Below are 23,585 nucleotides of genomic sequence, written 5' to 3' on the forward strand. Positions count from 1 at the left end.
TTGGCAGTTTTGAGTAGGTATTTTTGTAGAATGTCCCTCAATTGGGATTTGTCTGACATGTTTCTCATTAGACTGGGTCACGTTTTTAGGAGTAAGACCACAAAGTTCCATCTTATCACATCGTCAAGAGTACATACTATCAAATGACATCACTATTGATGTGGACCTTGATCACTAGACCGAAGGTGTTCGGCAGGTCTCTGCATTGCAGTTACTTGCCCTCCCATGCTGGCCATATTGTACTCTGAAATAAAGTCACTAAAGGCAACCCACCTGGACTTAAGAAGTAGGAAGTTATGTTCTACCTCTGGGGGTGGAGTATCTACAGAAAATGTAATTCAGATGTCTTTTCTCCAACTTAATCATTTAGATCAGTGTGAACTCATGGGTATCTTACACTCTGGGTTATAATCCATTCCTACTTTGTATTACTGTGGGATTTCTAAAATCTACTTACTTTCTGACATTTTAAGATGCTGCAGGCTTATTGTTTCCTGCCCCAGTCCTAAAACCAGCCATTTCTCTAAGGAACACTTTTTATTGCAGAATGGTTATAGAAACCAAGATCTAAGCACTAAGTGCCTTTTCCTTAACGATAAAAATCAACTTTTAGTATTTTCTTCTTTCAAAAAGTTAAAGTTTAAAACCCAATTGTTTTGTTTGCCTCTGGTAATAAAACTAGCATATGCAAGTTACCTCTATCGTATTCAACTAATGATCTTAAGAAGGTTAAGGTAGGTCTGTACTGATCAGAAAAAAACCAGCATGCATGAACTATGCCTCCCTCTTTACACCTCTAATCATACTTTAAATCCCTCCTTTGTCTTAAAACAAAGGTCCATACTGGTTCAAAGTGGAAAAACTGCCCTTATGATTTTAACCCATTTCTTGTTGCCCCTGGGTATACTCTGCTGGGGCACTTACAGCTGCAGCTTTTACCCTGAGATAACTATAGATTACCCCCAAAGTTTGCCACAAAGTATCTTGCTTTATTTTTGCATCGCTCTAGTGTATTGACAGTCTTTGGAAACAAATGATATTCTATTTATAGTATTGTTTTTAGCAGTGGTACTCCCATTTACAAAATATAGTTATTCCTGATCATCAAAAATGTCGAATCTTAGAAAACGTTAGCATTCCTATGCATGGTGTTATCAGGAAGTTAACCGAAGATTCATTTGATGACTCCGATTTGTGTACATTTTTTACATTAGGATTAGAGACAAGTTCTGTTTAGAAATAAGTTTTTGTATTTCATTTTCACATTGAAAACCAGTCAGATTTGCTTCAGCCTCCAAGATTGTGTTTATGTAAAATTAAATTAACACTGTTAGCGAGCTGCACTTTTTTTTCTAAATGGGAAATGGGTTAAATAGTTTTGGGAATGAAATTTACTAAATGTTCTGCTATCGTAGGTCAAGGAAGACAGACACTACATGAATCTTTTAGGCACTTTTTATTTTCCAAAAAAAAATTGTCGTTAATATATAAACATCTCATTCTCAAAAAAATTCTACAACTATACAGCTGTTTGCTCCATTATTTGCATAGGAAATGACCACAATACAAAAATAAGAGGGAAAAAGAAGCAAAACAGCAACCAATTTATGCTTTTTATGTAGGTATGTTTCCACATATAAACATTTTGAAGCCGCTTACAAAATATGTACACCATTTATCATCTATTTACATTTTAAGAGCAACTTTTCTAACAAACAAAACTATAATTTATCAAGTTATGAAAATTTTCTAAAAAAACGTTACTATATTACCACAAAATAAATAAAGATAAACAATATTTTAAAAACAAAATTAAAATTTCATTTCAATTAAGACCCCTTTTGGCATTTTGCTTATTTATTCTGCCCTTTGGTTAACAGCATCAGCATCACATTACTATTTTATATTGCATATATGTAGCACTTGCTTCCTTAAGTTTTCAACATGTCATTTATAATTAAAGGCAGACACTGAGTCAGTATTAACAACAGATTAACTAAACTGCACTGTAATTTAGGTAAAATTACTGTGTCACTGTATATTACATGCAAAATCCACATAAACTGGCATTTAACCAACAGTACTGCACGAGCAAACATCTTGGTATATGAAAACTGTATCATAAATTCGACATTTCCATGTGAAAACTATGTAAGTCCTTCTTTTAAAAAAATGATACTGCGTTTAGCTTATTGTAAGGTTTAACTTTTGTATGTTGTAATTATCTTTAAGCTCTTAAGTTCACAATTCATATAAAATGTCTTTTATATTTAAAATAAACAATCCTATTTTAATCAGTGCATAAAATCTTTTTAAGTTCATTTGAATGATTATCTTTCCCCTAAAGAAATGAATTTGGAAGGTTTTAAGAGGTATCGTACCACAAATTCTAACTGTAAATGCATTCACGGTTATTTTCAAAAGAATTACTTATGATTTCTTCCCAAAATCTTAGAAAACTTGTAATAAACCTATAAAGCTGATTTGCATATTTACAAAATTTTGAATAGTAAAGATAGGCAACTCATATAAAAAAAAAAACACAAAAACAAAAACAAACATTTGTTCAATGGCTATTTGTGAATTGCCAGGTACTCTGTGCACCTCTAAGGAATTGTCTAATAATGAAAACTACTTGATGTCAAGTAAAAATCTTGACATACAATCCAGCCTTCTTCCTGTGCCTGCCAACTGACTGTTTACTAAACACTGTCACATTAAATGATGGTGCTTAGGTAAAAACACTGCAAACACACCCTGCACTCCCACCCCCCTACCCACGCTGAGATGTGGCTGTCTGTCATGAGATGAAATCTGCTTGAGTAAAGCCATATACATTACAGCAAGCATTCCAGATTCTTAAAAGGACCAAACACTTTGGTATTAATACAATGTATTCCCTGTTTTCTCAAATATACAAAATATACATTTCCAGTTTTTTGATTTTCTTTTTTTATATATATATATGTGTATATATATATATATATATATATATAGTTAAGTTTGTAGTTTAAAATTTTGCCAAGTGAACCACAGAACGTCATTGTGAATTGCATAGGCATGGCAAGCCCACGGCGGTGGCTCTCAGTTCTGGTGCCTCTTCATGTGCAGGGCTAGGTGGTCGGAGCGGGAGAAGCTGCGGTTACACACCCCGCACTGGAACGGCTTGGCCCCAGTGTGCTTCCGGTAATGGCGCGTCAGCTCATCCGAGCGTGCGAACCTCCAGTCGCAGCCATCCCAGGTGCATTTGTATGGCTTCTCACCTGTGACAATGAATGAAGAGTAGAGGTGAGGTGGTCTGCTTGCAAGACAAATATCATAGATTCTGCCTGAGAAGAAATTTTTTTCAAGATCATGGTTCAAGAGAAGAATTCAAAAATTCTGATATGAACTCACTTCCCACAAAATCATTCAGTGGAAAGTCACTGTCTTATAGGATGCTATGTCACCTAATTAAACAAAGAAAAAAGTGTTTTGTGTACCACCTAAGAACAGAAAAATGGCAACTTTAAATGTGCAAGATGAATCGGTGATCTTATTTTATGTACTGCTCCTACACACATAAATCCATGAAATGACTAGATAGTCTGAGGTGGATTTATCATTACTGTGTAAATACAATGTTTATAATATGGCCAAGAGAGAAAAATTCAGGAGCTACTCAAGAGGGAGCTAGCTGCTCAAATGACCAATACAATAAATTTAATGTCCTACAATTGCAATTCTTTACTTCAAAACTGGTCCTAGATGTTTCTAAACGAGCCAGACTGAAACTTCCAGCACGTACACCAGCTCCCTTGAACACGTCACCTCCAAAATGGACTATTAGGGCACTCCTTCTTTGATATCTACACTAGCACATACACACTCACACCTTCCCACCTTTCAGACTAAAGCAGAACAAAGGTAGAAAAATTTCAAGTTGCATGGTGTTAAAGCTTTATGATTTGATATCTAATAAATTCCTCAACCAGATCAGTACTGACAACAACATTTTTTTTGGTAAAGAGCCATGAAACACCCATAATTTTAATATTTGCCAATTTATGTATTTTTCTTTGTAATGCACTGCACCAAAAATTATTAAATTCATTTTATAAACTGTTTACCTAAGTGTCTCATATGCTGATTACTGCCCTGAATGCTTGGAATACAACAGTAAGCATAACAAAAATGCCTGGCCTCATGAAGCTTACATATGTAATACATGCTCTAAAAGTCTGTAATTATTAAATCTCTTTCACAGCTCTCATCATTTAAATGAGTGAATTGGTAACTGAGCTGCTGCCCCACTACAGTTTGTATTATTCTTAATGTTGTTTATAAAGTTTGCTAATCTTTTAAAACTAATTACTATTTGAGTCCTAACTCCCATCTTTAGAATTAATTAATCCTATTTAATTGGGATCATGTACTCCCCTAAATAAATCCCCAAACCTAAGAATCTCTCACTGAGCATTAATGAGTAATTCCTGTATTTATGCTGTTTTAATCTTCCATGAATTTATTAGTTTAAGGTAACAGGGTCAGTGAGATAAATTTGCATAAAAAAGTACTGTTGGCTTCCAGCTGAGCTTTATATGGATACCTTTTATAACCCGAGTAGTCAGTAGTCAAACTCCCAAATTCCTTTAAAAAAATGTTTTCTTCTGAAAAAGAAAAACTTCAGAATTGCCTTGAACACTTGGTTACTTAGTACCACCATGAAACTCAACATCCTTTCTGCCTGGTTTAGCAGTATCATATTCAGGAAGTTGTAAGATTAGTCAACTAAGTCCAAATTTAAAAGCCATTGCCCACATCAACCGAGATTTCTACAGCATGTAGTTAACATATTCTTGCTGTTCTGATAACCACTATGACTCTCAAATTCCATACGGACAAAGAAAAAAAGGGCCAGAATGGCTCTGTAAAATTGGTACCAATTGTTCAGTTGTTCCTCATGAGATTTCTTTCAGCTCCTTATGGCTCTGAACCAAGACATATTTTTTTAAAATTCCCTTTTGGGTTCCTTTCGCTCCCTTTGTGAAACAGACATCTCAATTCCTCAAGTGTTTTTTTCTTGTAGTAAATTCTAAGATTTCAAGCTAATATACATAAACCTTTTAAGTAACATAGTAAACCACTTTTCTTTCACATAAGATAGTCACATTTAATCTAATACATAGATGTTTTAATACTAGCAGTAAATGTAGCTATCATTCTTGTAGATGTAAATAAATCAAGAAAAAGATGAACTTTTTTGCACAAGTATTGTTTTTGTTCCTTGTGAATAAATTCACAAAAACAAACACGTTGGTTAAATACTTTACTGTCATTTAATGGAAAGAGAAACTTATTTCTGATGTCTGAAGCAAGAATAATTTCTAAAGTGCCCCAATTTTAGAAGAAATCATTCTAGTCTTTTGAATTTAGTAATTAAATAGCAAAAAAAAAACCTCTGAATTTTCAGTTTATTTAAGAAACAAGGGACACTAGACTCTTTTCGTTCCCTGTTTTTATTGGCGATGAAGCAATAAACTGTACCATTATTTTTTAAAGTTTACCTTACTGATTAGTTGAAAACAGTAACCATTAAAGTTCCTAAAACATTTGAGGTTTTGCTCTCAATTTATGCACATCTATAGATTATTTAGCCAAGAATACTACCAGTGTCTGGGACGTTAGTTATGGGGCCAAGTCTTTACTATAAAAGCAAGGACAACTATTCCACTTGGGGCTGTTTCTATGGGATTTGATCAAGTGTCAACACTGCTTAAGTAAAACATTGTAGAGGAAGCTGCTACCCAATTTCTGGCCAAATGGCAGGTTTGGGCCTTTCTTCCTCAGCCAGAAACACTGTGCACAGTACTTCTGGGAAACCAAACTGACTTCCTTTAAGTTATTTCAACAGGATAGAGTTTTCAAAAGTTTAATTGGATTTTTACAGAATCTCTTTCCAATACCACCAGTTTGAAATATTTAGTTAAGTTCTTTCAACATCAACTGTATTTTTAAGTTCACATGCTGTTAATGCGAAACTTTGCAAAGGCAAAAAAAAAAGTGACAAGTTTGTACAGCATGGAAAACAGGCTTCAACTTTATCTCAAATAAAGTATGCATTTTCTCATTCTATTTTAAAATTACTAGGACTATTTTGCTAGGAATCCCTGATATTTTTTTCAAGTGTTCAAGTTAAACATATATACTATCCTATCCATACTGATAAAGTCAATCAATATATTTTATAAAAATGTTAAGCAAAATGTTTCCAATGAAAGGAAGGAGCAGGCAGAACTATCCATTGAGCATATACTTCAGTCAGGTACTTATCATTTTACTTAATCCTCAACAATAACTCCACGAGTTAGAAGCAAAACTCACAATAAGAATTCTGGTCTGCCACTTTTCCTTAATGTCCTACTTAAATCTGCCATTAGCAAACACTAACATGCTCTATATGAATGATTTAAGGAACACACAGATGCTGTTCAAATTTATTTAAAGATTCTAAAGCCACTTGTGAAGGTCAGCTAAGGAATAGCTTTAATGGACTCGAGAGCAGGCCTTAACCCAGACACAGGGCACGCCTTGGCTGAGCCAGTCCTCAGTTGAAGACCCACCTTTTAGAACCTGTAGGGTCCTGAACATTGGTCTGTGCCGATAGTGACAATCCCCAAATATCATCTAATAATGGTTCTCCTTTACTCCAAGCTAAGTGAATTTCAGTGGTAAGAACATGTTTGTAAAGCATTCGAAAAATCTTTAGTGGTGGACTAAAATTTATCTTTTTTTTTAACCTCTGATGAAAAGATAAAAAGTGACTTTTGAACCTATCACAACAGATTGTGAAGTTTCTCTGCTCTGCTGAACATATTCAACAGACTCATACCAAGGCCTCTCCCTAGAACATTCTACATAGATTTTTCTAACAAAAAAAATATAGATGAAAATATTTTTCTTGCAATAGTTATTTTAGGTTAACTTTTTAAGTTTATTGCAGCAAATTTGCACATCTGGTCTCCCTTCTGAAGGCTAACATTAATCCAATCAATATATCTGATAAAGGCTAGAAACCACCAGAATTAAAAGAAATGTTTAGTAAATGAATGTAACCTGTACTAAATGACTTGCGAAACACAAAAAATAAGAATTGGTCTCTGGTTTCAAAGAACTTAAAATCCATATGCTATTCCAAGACCCCAAACAACGTAAACTGTTAAAGTAGAATAAATCATTTCAATAATTAGTACTTAATTCTTAAAATTTAAGAGTCATGAAGCTCAAAATGAGCTTATTTCAAGAGGAAAATATTTTCATGCTAATTCAGTAATAGATTATTTTCTCCCATCATTAGAGACTTACGTAATTCAGAGTCTGAAACAGTCTATATAATTTAGTAAAAGGTAAAGAAACCCGAGATTAAGGAAATTCATCAAGAAATATTAGATGTCTAAAAGAAAAAGGTAGGATGATCTGGGCTCATTAATTCATATTTTTACATATCTATGCCAGAAATTTTCCACTTAAAAAAACATTTTTATTAAAGCCTTTTGTAGTACATCTCCTACACTTGGAACAGAAGGGTAGGCAGTTCATTTCAAAGATTAGTAATATTAATATTTACTAAATGCACCCAGATTTACTAGACATAGCATCCCTGTCAATAATGTACTCACTTTAGGAAAACTGATTACTTAAAAGGATATATTAAGAAAATCTCTTCTTTCTCCCTGTTGGTCAATGTGTTTATCTTTCTTTAAAATCTGATTCACCTTACCCCTTTCAGAAAAACCTCTAAACAAATCAGGGGAGATCATTCTACTTCTCTGCATCCCCTTCATCACTTAATTCCTGATCAATTATTGATTTGCACTTGCATATTGGCTATATGAAGGCTTCAAATAGCTTTATTTTGCCTTCTTAACCGGCTTTGAATAGAAGACAGAGATTGTCTTCTATTCCAGCTATCAATGCTGCGCTCCTTCCTAATGCTTCCTCCTCAAGACAATCACAGATTTGGCCCACCTCTGACCAACCTGGTTATTTTCCATTAATGAAAGGAGGAATGGTATAAGACATGAAAGAGTCTGTTGTGAATCTTTAGGATTGTCTTTTTTCTATGCTCCCACCACCCTGCAGCAGGACTTTGCCTGGTTCTATTCCACCTAGGACAGTTGAGGATAATCTGACTAAATGTTTCATTTAGACGAGAATCATGTTTATAGCCTTTTCACGAGGCCATGTTCAGAATCAGTTATCCATCCTGAACCTGTACGGGGACAAATAAACTATGTAAACAAGTTTTCTCTTTTTTTACAGTATTGGTCTACATTTGATGAAAACTAAGAAGCTCTGAAGTCCCACTGCTGATCAAAGACATCTTGGGATGGAGAACAGTAACCTTACACATCTAAAGGGGGAAAAGGTGGGAACACGCTGTTTAAGTTTACAGTCTATCCTAGACGCTCAGGACTACTAAGCTACTTCTCCTAAGGGCTCTCAACAAAACCAATGGAAAATGTTAATAGTATTCATGAAATGAAATATTGTTGAGTCTCCTGACAGAAAGATAACACTCAGATTCACTTTCTTATAAGAGTCCGAAACTTTTTTTTCAAAAAAGTACCAGTAAAATATTTTACCTTTTTTAACCAAAATAGAAAAATTCCGTGCTTTCATTTTTCTATCACTAAATATCCTTTCCTTTAATTTGCATTTAATGGGGTTACCTTGACCAGGATATTCCTGCCAACTCTAAAAGGTTTGTATTTATAGTCAAAAAGAAATTTATTCTTCTGCCTACATTTTTTAAAGTTACCTAGAGTTCACTTCTAAAACAGTAAGCCACCCTTAATTAGACTTGTTGGAGATCTTTGAATATAAATACAGGCTAACAGAATGAGAATGCTGCTATAGATACTTTTACTAAAGTAGGACATTACTTTGCTTCTTCTAATCTTTCACCAGAAAAGATGTAGGTCATCAAGTAAACAGCTACTACATTCTATAGAACTAAAAATATCTACCAAAGTAAAAATCTTGGGCAGTTAAAGTATTGCTTAAAAAAAAAACAAAAAAAAAACTAAACATTACTTTACATTCTCTATAGCTGACTGTTTCTATCTTAACTTCAGCAATTCTATTTAATCTATGGACTAGTTTATAAGAACAAAAGAGAAGACATTCTCTTTGAGTTCTTCACAAGATCAGTCAAAAATGTTTGCCTAATCAAATTAAACTTCTTAACCTTTGATAAACTTTATCATCTCTAAACAGAGCTTAATCAATTTCCTATGTAAATGTTTTTCAGATGAAAGAACAAGTCCTAGAAGCGAAGTTTAATCTTCCCAGTGAGTCATTAAAAAGAAATTGTTTCTAAGCTTTCAAGCTCACAAATACTTTTCTTGAGGTCTGAACCCATCAAGTCTCTTAAACTATCTTTTTTACATAAGCTTGAAATTGTCAATATAGAAAATAAAGCTGCAAATGAAATAATTTAAGAATGTTTAATAACATTTACTATTATAGGCTAAATGTGATACCTTTTCCTGCAGTTTTCAAACACTCAAAAATCATTGGGCACTAAATAATTTCATCTTGTAAAACTATTTAACTTCTACCAATAACACAGGTACTTAAGAAATATTTAATCAATAGTGAACCAATATTGATCTCCAGGTCCAAATTCTATCATTCATCTCCATTAAGTCCACATATAATTTAGATGTGTGTGCGCACGCACACACACACACACACACACACACACACACACACACACACACACACACCTATATTTATCTTATGTTGATTTTAGCTCTAAATAATTTTCCAAGTAAGGAATAACTCATTTTCAGAACATATTCAGAATTTTACAGAGGGAAATATCAGGAATAAAAATCTTTACTATCAGTATTTTTAAATGAAAATCTATGCCTATAAAAAAATCTATACCTATATGTTCAATAGATAATAATGTAGAGCACAGAACAGTAAAAATTTATATCTAAGAATTTTTTAGTACCCAAACTGAAACTAAAATCAATACTTAGCAGCAAATCACAACCAGGGATTACATATCTTAAAGCATACATAGTAACATCTTAATGTTAGTAGGAAATAGTATCCTACTTTAGGTAAGGCAGAACATGATAATTTGCCCTCTTTATAACTAGGCCGGGGCTAAAAATCTTCCCAAGACTTACTGTGGAATTTTTTTCTGATCCGTGGAATCCCAAACAACTCACTGTGAAATGCAGCACTAACAGAATTAAGTACTTCACTCAAAAAGATCATTTTGTGTTACTTGCAGGTTTCCATTTTCTTTTGTGAAGTTATGTCCAATTGTCCTTTTCTTGTCAACCCTTAGCAAGCCATTCTGGGATCACTCAGTGCACCCATAACAGCCTGTGCACAGAGTCTTGGTTTAAGGGATACCTGAGCCAAGTGTGTGAGCTGCCCAAAGACTTTCTCAGTACAACTACTCATTTTCTGCTCTGTTCCAGATAGCCTAGACTGATAAAGGCTCTGAAAATGTTTCTATACCCTAATTCCCAATTGCTTCAGCATTTTCTCTCTTGGGTTAAGTGCATATCCGCACATGAAACTCAAACCACTAAGATTTCAAACGGCTGTACTGAGTTCACTACTTACTTCTCCACAACTTTTTCTTTGGAAAGTACTTTTTACTATGTGCAAACACAAGTTTCAAAGACATTTCCACACTCAACGTAAATGCAATATTTTAACGTATGGTACTCATAGGCATATCAAGAAACCAGTACCTGTGTCGTTTCAAGAAAATTTTTCGATTTCTTGCAAATTTTTATTTGTATAGTCTTAATGTTTTTCCCTACTGCATTTTAAATTTTTTTTTTTTTGGCTTCAAGCCTGTGCTTAGAAGTTATTTTAAGTCTTCATTATGAAATTAAAAAAAAGTAAAGTGTACGCTATCATGTGTATATAAAGACATAATATGTCCTCTTGTGTCAAAATACATTTCAGGTATTTTATCTAACCTAACCATAAAGATAATTTTACTTGTAGATTTTTTGAATAAAAAAAAAAATCAAAGTATATAAACTTAGAAAAACTTGAATGCTGAGTTCAAAAAACTACTATCTTCTATTCTTTCGAGTGATAAATGAGATGTCTTTTCTTTAAAAGCAATTTCTGGTTCAAGAAACTACTATCTTCTATTCTTTCATCCCCAAAATTTTTAAAAGGTCTTGTTTTGGAAAAATTATTTCCTTGAGTTCAATTTGTAAGTCAAGAAGCATTTACAATCTAAATATCCAGAATAAGCAATTAAATAGAATTCAGATGTAGGTTGTTTTAATTGCTTAAATCATTTTAAAACATAAGGTAACTTGACATTTTAAAGTATCTCCAATTATATTTCAAAAGAAATACCAGGATGCTTCACATTATGCCTGCAAAACGGCAATCATTTAAAAAATCATTTTTTATATTAAACATTAAGATCAACATTCCCATATAGATGGTTTTTAAAATCCCCTAATAAATTGGGCAAAGGGAGGAAAGAAAGAAAACAAAAATGCTATTAAATGAAAAGTGCTTTAGAAATGCCTGGGCCTTAAAAGGAAGAAAAAGAAAAACAAGCATTTGCTGGCTTCAGATACATTCATTAAAAAACAACAGGCAGGGTGGGGAGGATGCAATGGGAGAGGTAATTTTAAAAGGCATTGTCTAGAAACTAGAAATGAGGAGAAAACCTCAATGCTCTATGATTACCCAAGAACGGGTTTAGCCAGATGAACAAGTCTGCTACAAATCCTCCCCAAGGCATTTGAAAGACTATCAAACAAAACTTTATTAAACTGGATTAAATGGTCTCACTCATTAGATGTCTATGGCCACATGTTTATGATCAGGTGAAAAAGTCCATGCATGGGACTCAAACTAGGCCTAGGTCCTCTTTTCAGTTTGTTTTTATTGCGTTCAAGCATTATTAAGATGACCCACTCTTAAATTTCTTTGCCAGCAGGTCAAGTTCCAGAATTGCAGGTAGAAGCATTCAGAGCACTAAACCCTGACTTGCAAGGGGTTGCAAGGCCACTTAGATATGCTAACTACATCCCTGCAATAGCGCTTGATTACTCGCTATATGCGATTACACCCCTCTTTTATTAGGGGACTTTAACCTCATGAAAAAAACGTTTCCCTCCTCCCTGTCTCCCATTTCAAGGACTTGCAAGAAAAAACAATAGTCCGAATGTTTGCTACTTCCCTTAATCGAAATTCAGGTAAAACCTCCTTTTCAATGTTCCAAATGTTCCCTTCCTTAACATATTCTGAAAAAGGATATTTTAGTATTTCTATATGGAATGTTTACTTGGCCTTGTCATTTGTATTTTGAAAACTTTAGATTGAGTTTATTCTATGCTTAGTGGGTGCTTGTTTAACTATAAATATAATGTCTACTTTGGGCAGCTTATGTATGCCCTTTCCCTTTATATAATCACTTTGTCCATACCTAAAATCTTCAGGCCAAAACAACTCATTCATTTCCATTGACAAATGAGATGTCTTTTCCTTAAAAGCGATCTCTCAGAAAGGCCTGGCATCCTCCACATTGTTGCCAACTCTGTTTGGATTTTAGTGAGTAGTGTTGATCATTGGGCTATCAAGCAATACTGAACAGGCATACAAAATGTCTGCAGCCATATTTTTTAGTGCTCTGGCTCAGCACTGACCTTCGTTCAAAGCCTTTTACTTTTTAATGCAGCAGTTAGAGATAACTACTTCATTTATCAAAACTCAATTTCCATAGTAACATCTAGCCTGGGGAGATTCAAGTCCTCGCACTAATCCAACAACCCATTCAAAGGAACTGTTGAATACTTTGGTTTCCATAGCAATAATGGAATAAAACATTTTGCTAGGTCATTGCTTTTATTAGCAAACTTATTCTTTGAACTTTAGGTAAGGCTACATTTAATGAGAGAAAAGAAAGCACAATCACTTTGTATAAGTTCTTTCCTTTAGGGATCTTTTTAAGAAAATCACGAATAATAACCATCTATATGTTTGAAAATATTTGGGGTACTTGGAGAATTTGAAAGCATGCCACTTAGTTTCATCCTAAAACAGGTTCTGAATATGAAGTTTTAAAATTAAAAAGCATTTAAAGGTTATTGTATACATCCGACAAAAATATTTCTAAAGAGGCTAAACTTAAAAGCACATTTTGAACAAGGATGAAATAAGCTGTAATAAAGTCTCTGAAACGCATCAAATGTGGACTGGAGTATAGTGTAGAAAAACTTATAAATCATGACATCATCTTTGCCAGATTTTAATAATCTGCAATTCTGGCCCTTCCTTTCATTAAGCATAAAAAACATGCTAAACATTGATGTTTTTGGCGAAAGGTAAAATTAAAGATAGTGTATTAAGCAGTTATGCTTTACATGTTAAAAGGAAAAGTTTTTAGTGTTTGTTAAGGAGAAAGCGGGTTACATTTTTGTCCCTCATGATAAGGAATAGCAGTGCCATTACAAGTTTTAAAATCCATTAGTAAACATCATTGTTTACATTTTTGGGTAATTAAAATTCTACGTGAGGTGACAGGACAAGGTCTTACTGAAGGAACATCAGCCTTCTTGGAATCGAGACTTTTTCAATGAACTGAATTTTGAGCCAAGCCAGTGCTGAAATGGTAGGCCATTAAAAAAAATAAGTTGACAGAAGAAAGAAGAGATCAAACAAGTGTTGGCTTTTAAAAGGATGAATACCACTTACACTATATACACAACTCACAGAATTAACAAGAAAATTACATACCAGTATGAGTCCTCAGGTGAGCTTTTAAATGAGAAGACTTCGTATAAACTTTTGTGCAGCCTAAAATAAAGCAGGAGAGGAAGAACAGCTTGTCATTTTGGAGATCCTTTGAAATCTTTACATTTGATGATTCAGTGTTTAAAATCTGACTTTAAAGAAATCTCTCATGCTAAATGAGGTATCTAAAGCTTTACTTTTAAAAGAAGTTTTTAAAAGTGCTCCCCTATTACCTTTTTAAAGGTATTAAAGTGATTTGCTTTATGTACGTATCACTTTAGAAGAAAGAGCACAGATAATCAAGCCAAGCTACAAATGGGAAATGTGCTTATATTCCAGTAGGCGCTTTATACTAGTAACACATACTTCAACGATTTAAACTTTTAATGGCTCTACGGCTGACAATGTTAAACCATTACCCAAGATGACTGCAATTTTCTGTACTTCTACATTTCTTTCATTTAGTATGTCATGCCATATCATGTACTCTGGTCAATAAATTATACTCTGTATTAATCATAAATTAGCTTCTGCCAGCAACTTGTAGATATATTCTGTATTTTGGGCTAGATATCTCATTCAAGAATAAACATATGTTCATACGCTATCAAACATCCTTAAATCTATTCCGTGGACAGTCTTGTCTTGTAGCAGCCTAATGAATCCCTACCTTCATTACCACACCCTATTTTCCCCTTCCTTACATAAGTAATCTCTTCAGGGCACTTAATGTAGAATTAAAAACTCCAATTTATGACTGGAGACTTCTGTTCAACAAAGTAACTGGCATAATTCAAAAATCAAATTTTTATTTAATATTAAAGAGAAAGTCTTAACTTTCTCAGAATATTCTAGTCGCCCTCACCTTTTTAACATCGATTATGCAATAAACTAAAGAGTTACATGCTAAGGTTAAGGCACAGAGACTGGGACATGCAAAGAACAAGGTAGGTGATTTTTTTATTGTCTATCGCCACTGTCCTACGTAAATTTAAAACCGGAGGTTGGAAAAAGGGACACACACAAACACTAAATGCATATATCGATGCTTCAGCCAGCTAAGATCACATACCGGGGTAATCGCAGTAGTGGATGCGTCGTTTCTCCAAATCGGGGTTACTCCTTCTATTGTATCTGACAGGTTGGATGTTTTGCGAATTAACTGGCAGGGTGGCAGGTAAATTTGGGTTGTGAATTGCCAGTTTAGAAGCAATTGTAGCAGCATAGGATGGAGGTGGGGTTAAATTCTGGAGCATCTCTGCTTGTCTATCTGGACTTCCAGGCTCTGAACTTGGTGGTGATGGGGGAAAGTAAGTGGCCTGTTGTGGAAGAAACTGACTTGGCATTGTGTATGTGCAAGGGGGCATGCCCTGGAATTGTTTCATCGCAGTCTGCGGAACAGCAGAGGTGTGTGTGTTAAGGCCTGCCATGGCGGCTGACATAGAAACATTAAGGGTGTCCATTACTGCTGTCTGGTTTGTAGAACTGGGCATATCTAGATCCGGTGTATTCAGTAGCTGGTACAGGTGGCCCTGCTGGGGGACAGAAAGATGAAGATCTGGTGTAGGAAGTTCTTGTTTGATGAAAATATTGTTCACCTCTGGAGCTGTGGTCTGATGTGAGCTGAATATACTGGTGAACTCAGGGAGGGCCTGGGTCGGGGCCGGAGGAGGGGCTGTCGTTTCACTCTGGTGGCTGAAAATGGTAACAGGTTCTGTCTTGATGTGTGTTACGCACGGTCTCTGGGATTTGTAGAGGCCAGTTCTCAGGTGAGTGATGTCAGGGAGGAAGACGTTCATGTTGATACTGTAAGGTAACCCTTCACTGTCAGTGAAGAACTGGTCTACGACTGAGGCACTGTCTCGTCTATACTTTTTATGCTCTGGAATTATAGAAACTGAAGGAAGCTGAGGTGTCAGATACTTCTCCATTTCACATCTTGTCTAAAAAAGAAGAGATACAAGCATACATAATCCACCCAATTCATCACCTTAGGAAGGACAAACGATGTTTACTAAAAATCCCAGCAATCCCTGTGAAAAGTACTTGGGCAAATTCTAAGTGCTGCTGATAAACATCAGGTTTATTTGTCAATTGTGTAATAATTGGTTCACCAAAACATTACGAAACCCTATATAATATGTATTTGATAAAATCACTCCCACAAGTCAACTCTGGACAAAAAGTGAATGAAGCAAATCAAAAAAAGGAAGCAAACAAAACATATTCCTTTCTGATGCAATAATAAAGTATAATTTATCACTCATGTACAAGCAAGGTTCCTTGTCCCATCACACAATTAAGTTTGCAACTAAGTTTGTAACTGAAGTGCAATATTGCATTGTACTTCAATTACAAACTACGTCGTCGATTCTGTTCATGTAATATAGTTCATATAGTGGTCTTAACTAAGCAAACTTTTTTCGCTTGGATAGATATTGCTGGAATCATATATTCCTTGGCAATTTCAGTGCTTTTTCTAGTTGATAGGTCAATGGAAACCTAAATGCAATGTTTTGAACAAAACATTGAAAGAACTGAAAGAACAAAAGTTCACATTCAACATTTGATCTAAATGTTGATTTTAATCAGCAGATTCTGTAATTGGTTAATATGATAATGAAATGTTCCTATTCATATCCCTATCTGAAACAGATCTTTAATTACCTAGGGGAAAATCATTCCCTTGGTAGAATGGTGCTAAGGAGCCCGTGGGCGGGGAGAGACTGCTGTATTGCTAGCACATAGTCATCAGCAAAACATTTATCATGTCCTCCTCAGTGGGCCAATGCTACATTCCCCCTTACTCTGTAAAAAGCTCAGTCATATCTTATACCCTTGGTTCCTCCTAAGCAGAAAACTGACAAACTGAAATAACAAAATCGTTTTCAATTTCTTAAGGACATAATCCAGCTGGTAACTAATGTCTTTTTCCAGCTATCTTCTCTCCCAGTATAACATAAACGTAATTATTTTAACACCGAATAAAACACACACACACACCCCAACTAAATGGATCACAGGACTATTATTCGTGATCTTAATCGCGAATAGCAATGTCATTTCTTGCTACTATTTAATTTCAAGAACGTTTCACATCGGACCTCGTATCATTTGCTGTACAAACAGACGGGGTTTTCCCGGATAAACCCGATTTAAAAATAAAAATTAACGTTCTAATCATGTGAGTCACATCTCTGACAAATGCCACTGTCCTTTCACAGCACAGCGACACTCGCCGACCCCCCGAAGTAGGAGCTGCGTAGCAAATATACCATCTACCAAGGGGCTATTAAATGAAACGTCTTGAAATAAACTGAACTAAACCCTTTCGTGCACTTCGCTCTCGTAGTGGTTAGTGGTTTCTGATTTTAGCTCTTCCAGCTGTTTGCATGTGGGTACGCTTCCAAATTTTTTTTCCTTGGGACAGGCTAAAAGTCCCGGGAAGTTTTTTTCTGGGCTATATGACTCCCTGCGTGGGCGAAAGAAACAGGCGGCTGCTCTAATTCGGCTGCCCGGCAAGTGCAAAAGCCAACTGCCAGCTTTCAACGCGGCTCCCGCAGGAAATTTACGGGCACATGAGGAAAACAACACTCCGGCTTTGTTTTTAAGGAAAAATAAGCGCTCCAATACAACCTTCGCTTTTCTAACTCCGATTTCCCAATGGCAGCTCCACGATCGCGTCTTAAAGTAGGTTGAGCCAAGAGATAAGAAAATAGCACCCCGAGGGGCCCCTCTCCCCGCACCCCGATTTGCGTTTCCACTTAACCGGAGACGACGCGAGACCGGGGGGAACCTCCAAGGCCACGGCACTGGGAGGGGAGCTTAAGGCGAAAGACGGAATTTAAAGTTGGGCTTGAAGCACAAGATTTGATACGCCAAGTGTAAGGTAAAACAAAGGCGCGAGCGAGCACCCAGTTCCCTTTTAACCTTTCTCAGGCGGACCCGCCAGGGCGGATTCATCTAGGAAGCCCCCCTCCAGGTCGCCCCACTTACTCCCTGCGAAATGCGGGTGCCCAGGCTATGAGGGCAGGGCGGGGCTGCCCACCCCAACTCCGGCTCCCGGTGCGCCCCGACGCACGCCCCAGCCTGGAGCGGCCCCTGTCGCCCGCGCGTCGCAGCAGCGGGACACGCCCGAGCCCGGCGAGGGAGAGGAGCGGCTCTTCCTACCTGGACCAGCTCCTCTGGGGGCAGCCGCGGGCCCGCGGCTGGCGGCGGCGCCGGCTGCGGGGGTTGTGAGGGTGCCGGCTGCGCCTGCGGGTGGTGGTGCTGGTGCTTCAGCTCCTCGCCGAAGAGCGCCGCGTCGCGGGCAGGGTTCGCGGCGCCCAGCACAGGCTTAAGCTGCGCGAACACGGGCTCGTCCTGCGGGGCCGGCGGCTGAGGCACGGGTCCCAGGCGGGCGCTCATGGTCAGCACCCGGGTAGCCATGGGCACTCGGGGGGCGGCTCCGGGCACGGGACGCGGGTCGAGCGCGCTTCCCACCTCGCCCACGCTGGCTCGGCCGGCGAGCTCCTCGCGGGGCCGCGGACGGAGGAGGGGAGTCTCCGGGCGGACCCCTTAGCCGACAGTAGGCGCGGTTTTTGAAGGCGCGCACGAAAAGCAAAACTCTTCCGCTCCGCCACGCGTAAACGCCAACGTCCTCCGGGCGGCCACTTTCTCCCGCCCCGCCCCACCGCGCTCCTTCACACGCCGCAGCCCGCTCCCGCCGCCGCTGGTCTCTGCGAACGAACTGCAAACGCGCGTACCTGCCCCGCGACTACTGACACTTGACGCCCGCGTCTCTTTTACCCAACTCTGAGTGGGCGGGGCTCGGCAGCCAGACTGGCAGCGCTGCGGCGAATCCCGAGGCCCCGAGACAAGCCGGGCCGGAGCGGTTAGCCTATGAGAAGGGAGAACTTCTCCCAGGGCCCCGCCTTCGCCGCGCTGACCGCACCCCTCTCGGGCCACGAGCTTCGCGCTCAGAGCGGCCGCGCAGTTTGTACACAACTTCTCTGACAGATTGAGCTGGAGGAGCCGGGGGCGGAGGGAAGGAGAGAAGCGGGTAGAATCTGGAAAGAGAGGGAATTAGGGTGGAGACGCGGAGGGAGACCTCTCTGAACTGTTCTCTGCCGGGATTGGGAAGAAAGAAAGAGTTTTGCACGTCTTAGGTGTTGTGCAAGGACCTGAAACTCAAAAGCTGAAACCCAGAAGGCAGCTAGGTGGGGGCGCTAGGATTTTGAAAGACTTGTTTAATGAGTGTGTATTTTTAAATATACAAAATGTCCTTTTCTTTAGCGGAAAAGTAGGGGCGGTGTGATAAACAAATTTAAAAACAGGTCTTGTCTCTGTGTATCTTTAGTAGTGAATGTATCTATTTAGCACAGCAAATTCGGAATGTCTTGAATAAAAAGTTTAATGGCAAGTTTTTTTTTTTAAGTCCTCGCATAAAAGCTTATTTCTTTACTACAGTATTAAAATGGTTAGAAGAAGTTTTCACACACATTTCTACCTTGTATCCGTGTATGGAGAGGAGGGGGATGGGCCATATGAATTTTGAAGTGTTTTAGTATTTACACTGTTGATTCAAGCCGAAGCATGGAATCTAATTTAAGCACTAAGGACTAGATCAAATGTATTTAAATAGACATTACATCTTTGACTTATTTTTGCAAGCACTGTATGTTCAAAAAAAGGAGTTTGATATTTACAAAACAGAAACGTAGCACATTTACCTAACAGCGTGGCACCTTTTCCTACGAAAAGAGAATAAAAAAAGCCACAAACATTAGACATGCAGCAGCTGAAAACTGGGAATCCAAATTTGTGGGAAAGTAATAGCCAAATAGATTACCGTACATTTGCTATGTTTTAATGGGAAGGTGAATTTTTGCCATCAATCACCTAAGGAAACCACTTCCCTTAATCCTTAATGTTCTTGTACATGATTTCATCTGGCTTATTTGGAAGCCGGAAGAATAAACTGCAATAAAAGTGCCTGGAATATTACTACATAGGTATATATGTTGACAGCGCACTGTACCATTAGACAATTTTACATATAGAACAGCCTACTCATCACTTCACAGGAAAACAGCCTAAAAAAACAAGTTCTAGAAAAACGTTCACTTCAAAGAGTAAATCTATCAAAAGTATGGATCTCATTTCAGTGTGCAGATTTAAAAAATTAAAATGCACATTAAGTATTAGAAGTATTTATTTTTTAGAAAACAAAATTCTGTGAAAATTTTTTATCTTGTTCATTCCCTTTTGTTAATAAATTATTCATTTTTTATGCATGTGATCATAGCTTTCAGAGAATGACGACTACTTTAATGTTACCAAAGTAGTATTTCATAAGTGTTTTTGCAAATTTTTTTCTCTAAGCAAACAATCCCATATTATCCACCTTCACCTCTGAAAAGCTATCCTAGTTTTCTCTAATTATGGAATCCAATTATAGAATTAAATAACATGTTCTTAGAAACAGACTATAGAATCGGTGTGAGCTTTCATAACTTTTTTAACAAAATTGAACTAGAAAGATTTTGTTATTTAATGCTGATAACGTGATCAAATTTGAGTGTAATATAGATAACTCTTAACAGAACCCTTGTATTCTTTTTAACTTTAAATTTAACTTAGAATTAATACACTTTGGTGTCTATATTTTAATGTACTTTTAAGCCTATCTAAACATTTTCTTTTTTCTTTTTACCAGAGTGTCAGTGGCCTGTTATTTAAACTTAAGGTTTCATTGCAATGATATCCAGTTAATTTACTGGAAATGTTTCTGTATTTCACACCATTTTAAAACACGCTTTCATTTACAAAAGCTCTCTCAATGCAAACAAAAACAAAAAAAAGCTATCTGATAAATTTTTAATGAGATTTTCATAATCCTGTTAATTTTTTTCACATTTCTACTTTTCTTAATGATATAGATATGAACCTAGCTATGGTTGGGCTTGCAACACATTTACAATAGAAAAGCTAAATACAATCATTTTTTGCTCAAATGCAGTGGCATTTATCTAAATTTCATTTCTAACATAAAAATACATTAAATAGGGCTGTCACTTTTAAGTAATGGTTTCTGTGAAATGCCCACCTCTGCAATCTCACAGAAAATAACTAGTTTACCACTGTATAATAGTATGGAAATTAGAAAGTAATCCTTTTTGGAGGCATTTGCCATGCGATCCTGAACATATAAAGAATATGTTCAACCAAGCTTACTTGCTGTTGCTATTCCCACAAATGCTACAGCTGCAAACCTGCTTCATCGACTTAACAAAAAGGGTTAAAACCTGATAAATATTTTTCAAATGTTCCAGGTTCTACACTGGCATGATGCCAGACAGTGTGAATGGACAGATCCTCAATTACTTTGAACTTTCTAGTTCTTCGCATTCCTTCCTGCTTAGTAGTGCTGTACCATTAGGGAAGATAGGAGAAAACAAAAAACAAATGTCAGGTTTCAGAAATCAATTAGTGGCCTGGCAGTGGTGTGTTAACTGAACTGTGCTGAAACCGAGAATTGTAAGGGAAAGAAAGAAAAAAGTTGAGTAGTTGAGTTAGGTAGGAGGGTAAGCGTAGAAGCAGTGTGCATGCTTAAGTCCTTAGTCACTGGGCAACACAGATTTAGTCTTAGAATAAACCATAAGTGTCACTATCTTTACGGGAATAAATACGCCTGAATGTGTGGGGGCTGAACAGGCATTCAACAGTGGGGGCAGGGGAGGTTTGAAGGAGGCAGTGGAAAAAAATGGATAAATAGCTTCTGAATGATGAGATGAGAGAAATATGGAGCTATCACTACAGCGATGTTGACAGGAAGACATGGAAAAAGAAAAGTCTGTATTCAGTTGTTTGGTCAAAATGTCAGGGAGAACTTGAAATTAAGGAGTCTAGGGTGTGTTGGATTACATTTTATTCGCTTTCATTGAAAAAGTGGAATATTCCAGTTTTGTAACTTCAAAATCGAATTACTGATATTGTGCCACAGGAAAAAAGCACACGAGTAAAAAATTTTTAGAAGGGAATACACTCTTCCCTAGGGTGAGATTATTCAATTTAAAGTGACCTTTTTTTGATATTTATTCCTTTTAAATATCTGTTAAAATCTGTATCAATAGAAACATAAAATATAATTATTGTCCTCTAACACACTTTATGTTTTTAATCTTTTTTTTTTCATTAATGGCAACTGCTTTAAGCTATACATCGCCCACCAAAAAAAGTCATTGATTTAAAAGGTTGAGACATGAGAAAAGATGCTCAGTTCATTCCTTTTTGTGATAAAAAAATATATATATGTAATTTAAATATTAAAATGATGTCTTAAGAAAAAATCTTAATATTCTATTTTTTACTATGTCCCACCCCAGTTAAGAAATTAAATTTTTTAATTAAGTTTGGATTTAAATATGTTCGTGAATTATCTCGTAAAACTCCTAATATGCACTTATCCCTACATGTACTGTGACTTATCTAACCTATTTTAAAAACTGTAGTAATATACAAAAAAAAGTAGAATTTTACCTTTTGGGGGACTGGGATTGCTTTTTTCCACCTTGTTAGTATAATAAGCAGATAAAAATGACATAAATATAAATGCCTTGAACCAAGTTATAGGCCAGGTATACTGTAGCTTAAACTATGCAGTATTTGAATTCTGACTCTAAACATGATAGGAAAGGTTAAGAGAAAAATCCTGAACTGAAGCAGTTAACACCAAACAATCTTTTAGAATATTAAGGGGGCCACATCGCCAGCATCACAATGAGCAGCGTTTTGAGCCAATTGCTGTTCATGTGATGACAAAAGCACTAATGGTACTAGACTGTGGGGCGCAGTGGTGAACGTTCAAATGAACTGCGAATGGGTCATGAGAGAATACCTTCTGGAGGTTGATTTGTAAATAAAATGTGTAAAAATAGTGCTAAGACCAAGGCTGGCTCTTCAAGCTTTAACTTCTATCGGCTGGTCCTGGTTGTGTAAAATGTATAACATTTGAGGAATTTGACATTAAGTATGAAGAAGGCTGAAAATGTAAATAACCTTTAAAGCAATAGATAATTAATTACCCCTCCAGGAAATGTAATATATGTATTGTATATTATAGGAAAGCAAATAATACATCTATACAACGGCTACTGTTCCTCCACTAAAAATCATATTAGAAAAGAATATTTAGCCACATGGGAAAATACTTATGGTATGTTAAGTAAAAGAAAGTTGAGGTTTTATAACACAAATAAAGATGAAAGAAAACGCAAAATGTATGTATTTTGGTGGCTATCTTTGGTCAAATGATGGATAGGTTTTCTTTGCTTTTTACTTTTCAATATTTTCTCAATTTTCTACAATTGCCATTTGCAATCAGAATACAGTTCTCCCTCAGTATCTGAGTGAGGTTGGTTACAGGACCCCCTGTAGATACCCAAATCCAAGGATGCTCAAGAGGTATATAAAATGGCACCGTATTTGCATATAACCCGTGTTTGCATGTAGGTAACAGCAGGGTATGCCTACACACTTACGTTGTTTACATGGATTCCAAGTAGTGCTCAGCAAGTGGCAAGTTCAAGTTTTGCTTTTTTGGAACTTTCTGGGATTTTTTTTTTTTCTGAATATTTTTGATCTGTGGTTGATTGACTCTATAGGTGTCAAACCCACAGATACGGAGGGCTGACTATAAATGTTTTTCATAAAAACATAAAAAAAATGTTACCCTAATAAAGTTAAAAGTTCATTGGAACTGTAGGTGAAGATCGAATGATATTCCACTTAAAACCAGCAAGTATAATAACCACAACTTGCCA

General features: G+C 36.7%; 1 protein-coding gene across 1 annotated transcript; it reads right to left on the bottom strand.

Annotated features, from left to right (window-relative positions):
- Positions 1-1,439: 1,439 nt before the first annotated feature.
- Positions 1,440-18,546, bottom strand: KLF5 (Kruppel like factor 5). The gene is made up of 4 exons (XM_011369780.2): positions 17,953-18,546; positions 14,855-15,725; positions 13,786-13,845; positions 1,440-3,263 (listed from the first exon to the last, which is right to left on the bottom strand). The coding sequence occupies exons 1-4, from the start codon at positions 18,208-18,210 to the stop codon at positions 3,085-3,087; spliced, it is 1,368 nt and encodes a 455-aa protein (XP_011368082.1). The 5' UTR covers positions 18,211-18,546; the 3' UTR covers positions 1,440-3,084.
- Between the last annotated feature and the right edge of the window lie 5,039 nt (positions 18,547-23,585).

The sequence above is a fragment of the Pteropus vampyrus genome, unplaced genomic scaffold, assembly GCF_000151845.1.
Source record: "Pteropus vampyrus isolate Shadow unplaced genomic scaffold, Pvam_2.0 Scaffold155, whole genome shotgun sequence".
NCBI classification, from domain to species: Eukaryota; Metazoa; Chordata; class Mammalia; order Chiroptera; family Pteropodidae; genus Pteropus; species Pteropus vampyrus.

What these genes read in the sequence shown, in the direction of transcription:
- KLF5 (XM_011369780.2), bottom strand. Translation starts at nt 18,210, where the DNA reads ATGGCTACCCGGGTGCTGACCATGAGCGCCCGCCTGGGACCCGTGCCT. An exon ending in CCCCAGAGGAGCTGGTCCAG is followed by an intron (nt 15,726 to 17,952) that starts GTAGGAAGAGCC and finishes CTTCTTTTTTAG; the next exon opens with ACAAGATGTGAAATGGAGAA. An exon ending in TCACCTGAGGACTCATACTG is followed by an intron (nt 3,264 to 13,785) that starts GTATGTAATTTT and finishes TCATTGTCACAG; the next exon opens with GTGAGAAGCCATACAAATGC.